Genomic DNA, 9,256 nt, shown 5'->3' with positions numbered 1-9,256 from the left:
TACCCTTACTGTAAAATATTCTTCTACCTTAAAAACAAACAAACAAACAAAAACTCTCTCTTTGCATTTACTATTCCTAAAGCAGAAAGAAGCTGACAAAGACACTGATGACAAACTGTTATTTTTTCTCTCCTTTCACCTACGTACAGATTAGAATCTCGTGTATCTGTTCAGCTGTCATCCACATTTCCTTGCATTATTGCAACAATTATTTATCTTTTGTTTGTGGTAGTGTCCATAAGGCATTAAGAGCTTCTCTGGCCTCTAGATAAGAACCTCACAAAGAAAGAATTGAGAAGCTGAGGTATAGAAAAGAACAAGTGTGGCGTTCTAATTGTACACAGGTGATTAAAAAACTGTAGTATGGTAGAAGTCAACAGAAAATACACAGACTGGAGAGAGCAATAGACTTGTAGGTGAGTTTAGGGAGGTCAGTTAGTGAAGAAAAGTTAGATAGAAAAAAGCCTAGAGGCAATTGCCTGCAATACTTATATGTAAATGAGAAATGAGGATGATAGGAGAGATCAAGTAAAGGACAGTGTGAAGCTGATGCAAGATAAGTTGGGAGAGAGGTGAGTAATAAACATGTTGCAACAGTGGCTGAGGAATCAGCACAGCAATGCAAAGAGGAAAATGACATGGACAGGTTTATGGGAAAGAAAGAAGATTTTGGTGGTGATACGTTGTATTTGTATGTCAGTAGCATGGGTGGTATTTCCCATGATGTGTCAGTAGAGGAAACCATGGACCTTTGAGATGCTTTTGAGGTAAAAGAATTGGAGCTTTGTTAAAAAGTACAGAGTACTTTTCTGGAGTTAAAAAATCTGAAACTACAATTTAATGGATCAAAAATTACAAAGGAAGGTCTATTAAATGTTAGACATTATGTGGAATGGCAACAGCAATCTGTATTTCCTACATTATATTCAGATAGCTGCCAGTCAACTGTTTATTGTGAAGTCCGTGACATTTTCTTAAGCACCTCTGACACTGCAAAGTATGAAGAGCCATCTGGCAGCAAAATGGCACTGTGAGGGGTTTCCTGGCGCAGGGGGTCTAGGTACGTAAGGATTGTGAAACAAAGCTGGTTACAGTATTATTATAGAAGTAATTATTTAGATGAGATTTTGGGCTCTACAAGACAACATCCATTACCCTTTTGTGCCCCTGGAAATTTATCATGCTTCAGGCGATAATTTTCTCCATCCTCATCTTGATCAAACTTCCACTTTCCAAACTGAATGGGAACTACTCACCCAACAAGTCCACAATCCTGCAAGCAAACCCTCTGGACACTGTGCCCTGGCCATTCTCTGAAGAATTAGGACTACAACATAAATCTTTTGGTGGAAAGGCAAAAGGAGCACCTGCCTGCTGCACTCCAGCTGTTGTAGAGAATATGCATGCTCTGTGCTTAAAACTTTTTTGTTGATTCTCTAATGTACAAAACTTTTCTGTTCTATTTCTCTATTTAATGATCATCACCTATCTAATAATGGACAGAAGCAGCACAAATGTGGCATGATGTCCATTTTGAGGATTTGGGCTGATAAGACTGCTATAGGAAAACAATAAATGGAACATAGTAATACAAACCAGTAGAAACATTGTAGCTCCTTCAATAACAATTACTATTTGGATTTAAGAATGAATTTGAAAGACACCATTCACTGTACAGCCTTGTTAGATACTTCCCACAATAAGCCTGATAGCAATGGGAAAGTTTCTTTAGCAGATTTAGTCTGAGAAATTATTCAGCTGGCAATGAATTAGACAACTGTAAGGCCACTTGTTTTTTGTTTGTTTTGGTTTTTTTTAAATATATATAGATATATATCTCACTATACCTTATGTCCTTTACAACTCCCTTTATCTCATTCAAAATTCCTAGTAATGTCAGTGGAAATAGTGCAAGAAAAGGATTGCAGAATTTGGCTCCTCAGGCAAGTGCCTAAGTGTGTATCTGCGACTATACCTGAGCAGATCTGCTCGAACTAACTCTAGCCTTGGTAAGCATCGCTGGAGCAGTGGAGCCTGAAGATCAGACTACCCATTGCTGCTATCCCAGCAAGAAACCTGCTGCACATGAGAGCAGGATGCCAGCAGTGAGCTCAGTGCTGCCGTGACTACACCTCTAGTAGTTTTCAAGGGTATCAGCCGTAAAGGGATCTTCACAGCATCTTCTAAGTCCTGAGAGCTCCTATGAGCTGTTAACAAACCTCAGTGCAGCGACTTGGAGAAGATGCTTAACATCTCACAAGACTTGACTTCAGCAGGCTCAGCTCACACATGTTCGGCAACTTCTTTCTGACCTAAAAACTCTTATCAAATGTTTAATGAGAAATCATGGCTTGCATAGTGTGAAATCTACCTTTAAAAATAGGTGCCAAACCAGATCCCCCAAGTAGGCTGGTGCACTCTCAGAGCCTCTGGTTTGAAGGCCTTGTGGTAGCTGGAGCACAGGAGAGACACACACAGCTCCTGAAAGCACCGCTCCTCAGTGAAGTGTCACTACTTTTACTTTAAAATATCTGGACGCATGTATTTGTGGAAAGTTGCTATGTTCCCTTGAGTTTACCAGCTTCTGCTTTTCAAGAGGGTGGTTGGTGAAGCTCTCCCTCCCTTTACTTCTCAGTCTTGCTGAGGCAGAGCTCTTTGGGATTTCCTGGAGAAAGGTACTAACTGCTAAGTGCATGGTGCCACTTTTTTGTGGGGATCTTTTCTCTTTCTTTTCTTTTCTCTTCTTTTCTTTTCTCTTCTTTTCTTTTCTTTTCTCTTCTTTTCTTTTCTTTTCTTTTCTTTTCTCTTCTTTTCTTTTTTCTTTTCCTTTCTTTTCTTTTCTTTTCTTTTCTTTTCTTTTCTTTTCTTTTCTTTTCTTTTCTTTTCTTTTTTCTTTTCTTTCTTTTCTTCTTTTCTTTTCTCTTTTCTTTTCTTTTCTTTTCTTTTCTTTTCTTTTCTTTTCTTTTCTTTTCTTTTCTTTTCTTCTTTTCTCTTCTCTTCTTCTTTCCCTTTTTTTTCTTTTCACTTTCTTTCCTCTAAATGCCAGGGTATGATTCTACTGATCAAATGCTCTTGTGTCCCTGTATGTAAACCTGCTGGAAGATGAGAGGGTATTCTGGAATAAAAATCAGGAAATTTTGTCTCTAAGTGTCAACTGTATCAGATCCATAAAGTCTGCTTAGAAGTTTCAGATGGTTCTGCATCTCTGTAAAGACACAGTGAGAAAAATAAAAAAATAGAGAATCACTATGTACACCTGATTCATCTTGAGTGTACCCAGCTATTATCCTGCCTTGTGAAGCACAGAACAACCATGTCTGCAGAGCTTCGCTGAGGGAAGCAGTGCCTGAAATAAATCCCCAGGTACAGTCTTGCTATATCTGTTCTAAAAGAAGCCCAACTTTGCCATTGGAGATCTCATTTTGCTGTAAAATATAAACTTTTAGTAAGTACTAGATTATTTCTGTTCTGAAGACCTTGCTTTATGAGACCCTGATATTTCCAATGCTTACATGCTTGCTTAACTTTTTGTCTGTGAATTGTCCCTTTTAAGTCGATGAGATTACTCACATGCATAAACTAATGCCTTTTTTTTTTTTTTTTGGTAACATAAGAGCACAGATAAAGATAGGATGTGAGAAAGGAAGTATTATTATCCTCATCTTGCAGATGAGGAACTGAAGCACAGCAAAAATAAGATCCTGATTCTCCACAGAATGTATATACAATTAATTCCTAAGCACATGAGTAATTTCCATCAGGTTCACTGTGCCCTTTGGACTGAAGTGTAAGGTTTGGCTTTCAGGGACTGACTGTCACCGATTTCAAGTAAGTTACTTAAGTTTTGATCCTGTGGCATTAAATTCAAGCGCTTAAAAAGTGTGAGACAGGTTTTGCACAGGATGCGAATGACCAGGTTGAGATAAAGAAGGGTGATCTGACCCCTTTAACCTCAGCTCCGAGGCGTTACAGGTGGATGTCTACAGCTGACGGCGTATGACATCCCGCCGTACCGCTGTGTCCAGGTGCTGCCTGCCGTACCCACAGACCTGCAAGTCCCGGCGCCGCATGAGCCCGGACCCGGGAGCGCCCGGCGGGGCGGCGCGGAGCCCGGTCCCTCTCCCGCGGCTCCAGCTCAGCGGAGCCGGCGGGGCCCTGCGGTGAAACACCTCGCCAGGTAAAACCCCACCGCGGGGACAGGGGGTCGGCGGCCGCCCCGCTGCCCGCCCGGGCGGCACCTGCGGGGCGGGGGGCGCCGGCGTGCGCGGGTGCGGAGCGGGCGGCCGTGCAGGGCGGGGGCGACGGGGGAGGGACCGGGCGCGGAGCCGCCGCCCGCGGGGCAACGCTGGCACATGGAGCGGCTCCGCGCCGCCACAGCTGCCGCCCGCCCCGGCGTAGCAGGTACCGCGGGGCGGGGGGTCCCAGGCAGGCACCTGCCCCAGCCCCGGGGGCGGGGAGGGCGTCAGCCCCGAGCGGCTGCGGCGCGGGGGTGAGGAGCGCGGAGCTGGCGCTGCCGAGAGAAGTTGCCGGGAGCGTAAAGTGGGAGACTGCGGAGCCCAACAGGCAGGTCCTCCCGTCCCATTCCATCCCTTTCTTCACCTCCTCCCCGTCCCATCCGCGTTTGTTTCCGGTGTTTTTTGTTGTTGTTTTTTTTTTTAATTTATTATTATTATTTTATTTGCAAACATTGCACCGCAGTTTGGGTGTGAGGCGTTTTAGAGCTCTGCCTTAAAATTTCAGACATTAGTAGCCGTAAGGAGCTGGCCGAGAAGTGGTGCCCATTGATTCCAAGGGGAGGGAAGCGTGCGGGCCTGTCTGTTTTCGCCTTCTCGAGTCCACTACACCACTTCGGTTCGTGCAAAGCCCGAGTTCAAACTCCTCGCGCCTGTAATTTGCGGAGCGGGGTTGGGGGGGGAGGGGGGGGCAGGTGCCGAGGTTGTAAAAGCCATTAGGAACTTGTAAAAGTAACAGCCCCTGGGCGCTTGAGGGGAACGGCGTTAGAGGAGAAGTTGCTGACTTCCGAATAGCGGTGTCACCAGAAGTTTTCCTCCTTGCGATACAGCCTGTCACAGCTGGAGGTTTTCTTTCACCCTGCTCCGCAAAGTTAACCTCTCTGCGAAGGGACGGGTTTGCTCTGTAGTTCTTATTAAAGAAGATGCGTGTAGTTAGGAACTGTGTGTATGAAGAAACGACTTCCCACTGCAGCAGTCTATTCTAAGGAAACTTTTAATCTTGTGCTTCAAGCAACCTGATTACTTCTTGGATTACTTTTCTGCCTTGGTCTAGAAGGTATGGTAACGCTGACAGATGGTGTGAAAAGCATTCTGCTTCCAAACTAGTTAAAAGCTAGTAATACTATGTCAGAAAAAAATTTTAGCTTATGATTGCAAATTATCTCAAAAAAGTGATGTTTTGTGGAGTGCAAGAATATTTAGACCAGTATGGCCAATGGCTTAAACTGTGTAAATTATTGTAGAAGAATATAATGTTGTTTCTTTTTTTTTTCTCTTCTTTTCTTTCCTTTTTTGTTCCCCTTGCACTGAGTCTGCTTACACATTTAAGTGCAAGTAGTGTTTTGAAATAACTTTGTGTGGAGATCAGAAGTTAGAATGAGAGCTTCCTGACTAGTTTTTTGTTTGTTTGTTTGTTTGTTTGTTTTCAGTAGCTAGATGCTACTAAGGTTACATCCATATGCATTTACTGTCCAGCCATCAAAAAATACCCCAAATGAAACAAACCAGGTATCTACTCCTGATTATATTTTATCCATGCATCTTAACAACCCCTTTGCTAGACTTTAATAGTCTATTTTTAAAATTAGATGCTATAATGTATTGTAGGGGCGAAATCCTTTAAAAGATGCACTGTTAGCTTCAGTTGACTGCTCACATCGATTGCTAGTCATATGCGGACTGGAGTACCGAGTAGTATGACTCTCTATTACATATTATAAATGATCATTGAAATGTAAAGAAAAAGCATATTAATACATTGCATTTAGAAATAAGTACTAAAATTTCTTCCAAAGACTTAGGAAGACTTAATCTGAATCAAGTAAGCAGGGGAATGTTCTGAGTGGCTTGTGGCATTGCTCTCTTGCATGGTTTAAGGTGTTCAGAGCCTTAGTGAAATATAAAAATTAAGGATGGGATGGCTTTTTATATGAAAAAGTAGTTGCTTCTTAATTTTCCAAACCAAATTTTTGCCCTTAGGTAACTTTGTTTACTTTTCTTTCTCTTCTCTAATGAGGGAAATTCTAAGTCAGAAAACTGAGAATTGATTTGTTCATGTTACCATGCACGCACCCAGTATTTCTCTTCATGGATTAATATAACGGTAGCATACAGTGGTTCATACTATGTGCCTTTTCCAAAAGGTGTCATCACTAGCGTGCAAGAAGTTTCTTTCAAATATTGACATGCTCGGTTTTGATTTTTAACTCATAAATGTCTGTTTTAAAACTGAATAAAAAATACAGCACATACTGCTTAGTTTGCCATATATTTTCTTCCCCCTCCCTGCAAAAGATACCTTGATCCTTAGCAAAGCCCTATCAAGTTTATTTTAATAACCACATGCCGTATTGCTTTATCAAACCCTTTGAAACTGCTGCATGTAGACATGACAAACTAAGAGTAGACCAAGTGTGAGACCAAAAACTCTTAAAATGATAGCTGTCCTTAGCAGAACTGTGTGAGGGAAGTGTACAAAATACTGCAGAGCTCTGCACTTTCCTTAGTTCAAGTTTCTATTCTCCTAGACTCACTTCAAACCTTAAAGATTTTCTCACATATATTAGTATTGGTGACTATTCATGTGCTCATTTTATATTATTATTATTTTTTTTTAGTAAAATAGCCTGAACTCAGAGCTTGATCAACTGTAAAATACATACATACATACATACATACACACACACACACATATATATATAAAAATCATATCCCTAACTATAAAGTAAAATATTTAAGATAAAAAGCCAAGGAGAAGGCAGATATACCTACTGACTGGCCAGACTGAAGTCAATGGAAGTCCAGTCTTGGACATCCTGAAGAGCCAAGATTTCAAACCTAATGAACCGATACCTGCAAGAGTCATCTATGTCCCAGGTACAGCTTCCAGGGGAAGCAGTGGGAAGGCAGAGGCATCATGTGGAATTCTACTGACTGTCTTAATTCAGTCAGGAAAGACTGATGGAGCCCAGTAACTAAAAAGGGATCACTAATCTCTCTGGCTCAACACAATGACAGGGTAGAGGACTCTTCTCTCTTTGCCCTTCATGTTCCCAGTAACCAGAGAAGCTTAGATGCTGATTTTGTGTGCATCCTTTATCCCAGCTGAATATTTCTAAGGGTGGTTACCTAACTTCAAGTCAGAAAAGTGAGGTGATGCATTTTCAGTAGGTTCTATACTCAGGAGTTGCAGTAGAGAGACAAGCTTGTCATACACCGGTGACTTTCTAACTCAGCTCCTGGCTGCCAGTTCTCACTCCAGGAATGCTCTGGTTGCATGGTTTTTTACATAAGTATGAATGACACCTTTGTCGTTTGCTTCATATGCAATGTACAATAAAAAATGCAATAGTCTCTGTTTTGGCATTAGTGTAGCAGTTTTCCTTTCCCTTGTGGACCTTATTACCAAAAACCTGGTTTGCTTGCCACTTCCACTGCATAGCGATGCAGAAATCTAAGTGGAGAATCAATCCACAGTTACACAACAATGTAAAACTTGTTTCTCATAAGTAAAATTAGTAACTCCAAAATTAAGCCAAAAACTTTTCCAAATATATTTTATTTGAGCTTACACTAACGCCGCAATCTTGCAGAAAACATGGAAACAGGTCCAGTCCGTATTTCAGCAACAGCAAACACGGGCATAATGAATTGTATGCTGTTCTGGCAGATCACTTTTGGCAACGTTTTCTTTAAAAGTCCAAAGGATATCAAAAGTCGTGGATCACAGCCCAATTGTGTGGCTTTTTGTCAAGAAAAAACTTCCACCGAAGACTTGTGGGACTTTTTTCTCCTGTTTCATGTGCAAGAAGAGCTGGATCTGTAGTGAATTTTGTTGTTTTTCAGTCAAGATTCACATATGTACTTGATTATATTTTGACCAGTCATTACTTTCTACTATTATTAAAAATAATAGAATTAGACCAAAGAAAACATAGCAGAGTAGTAAAACGTAGTGCAGCAATGATGGGATCTTTGGAAAAAGTTGTCATGTTGTTATGAGCATAAGGCAGGATACGCTGCTGGCGTTGTAGTGGACTTGCTCGGAATTCCCCTCCAAAGCAACTAACTCCACTTTCCTAGGAAGTATAAAGTCACACAGAAAGAAAGGTTTAGGAACATGTTTTTCTTCTCAGAATCCTTCCCCCAAAAAGAGAAGGGGGAGGAGGCTGCACTGCTGGACAAACGCCGTTGGGTTGAATGCCATTGCTAGTTACCTTCAGAAGGATACTGGGAATATATTATTTCAGTTGAGGAGTGGAAGGTAAGAACTCTCATCAGTTTTTCTCGGAGTGTGATTCTTTGGGAAGTGTTTTTAAGTGCTTGCAACTCAATGCAAGAGTCAAAAGAGGTGAGACCTACTCCTCACTAATATTTTTTTTTTTTTCTGTAATCCAAAGATTGCATTTTTCCCCTGCTGGAGGGGAACAGCATTTAGACATGAGCATGAACTCCATCTGAGGCATGATAGACAGTCTTAGTCTTGTTAGCTTTATGGCAATTTTTAAACTGGAGGCTACTTTAAATACCTTCCACTCATCCAAAGTAGCTGCAGGAGTTTTATATCCCAAGTGGCTATCCAGCTAAACAGACTGACTTCTGCTGGCAAACTCCTGGCTTCCAAGGTCAACTGTGGTTTGTTGTCCCTATATCTGTAATCTGTACATAAATATACCTACAACGTGGAGTCAACAAGAGTTTTGTTTTCTCCCTAAATTTAAGTAGAATTATGTTAGAGGGTATGTGGTGATGTATCTTTATTAGAAGCCCAACAACTTCTGCCTCACCCTTTTTAAAGACACACCTTCCTTCACGCGTTAAACTGATGGACAGTAAGAGATTATTGCAGGTGTTTGTTGTGGGTTGTTTTTTTTTTTTTGCACCGAGCAGGTCACTACCAATGCAGTGTGGTGACTACAAAGGTAGGTCCCAGTCCTAAAAAAGATTCATGACCGTTCTTACCTTTTTTTTGACCATTGCAAATTCATGGGGATAGGACAGCATAGGCTTGAGACCTGCATGGC

The 9,256-nt window shown here is 41.5% G+C and overlaps 1 protein-coding gene across 7 annotated transcripts in view; it reads left to right on the top strand.

The window, feature by feature from the left end:
* Nucleotides 1-2,539: 2,539 nt before the first annotated feature.
* IKZF1 (IKAROS family zinc finger 1) overlaps nt 2,540-9,256 on the top strand; it is a 69,451-nt gene continuing 62,734 nt past the window's right edge. For 4 of the 7 annotated variants that reach the window (XM_080340662.1, XM_080340661.1, XM_080340660.1 and 1 more), the window contains exon 1: nt 4,216-4,401. In XM_080340662.1, coding sequence (XP_080196788.1) covers nt 4,353-4,401 — 49 coding nt within the window. In that variant the 5' untranslated portion in view covers nt 4,216-4,352. Of the gene's footprint in view, nt 3,829-4,215; nt 4,564-4,926; nt 5,290-9,256 lie in introns of those variants that run through there. The other 3 variants (XM_080340659.1, XM_080340657.1, XM_080340658.1) reach the window with 3 other exon arrangements.

The sequence above is a fragment of the Nesoenas mayeri genome (genome assembly GCF_963082525.1).
Source record: "Nesoenas mayeri genome assembly, chromosome: 2".
In the NCBI taxonomy this organism is placed as follows: domain Eukaryota; kingdom Metazoa; phylum Chordata; class Aves; order Columbiformes; family Columbidae; genus Nesoenas; species Nesoenas mayeri.
The sequence above is the reverse complement of the archived record's forward strand: the minus strand, read 5'-3'. Positions and strand labels throughout refer to the sequence as shown.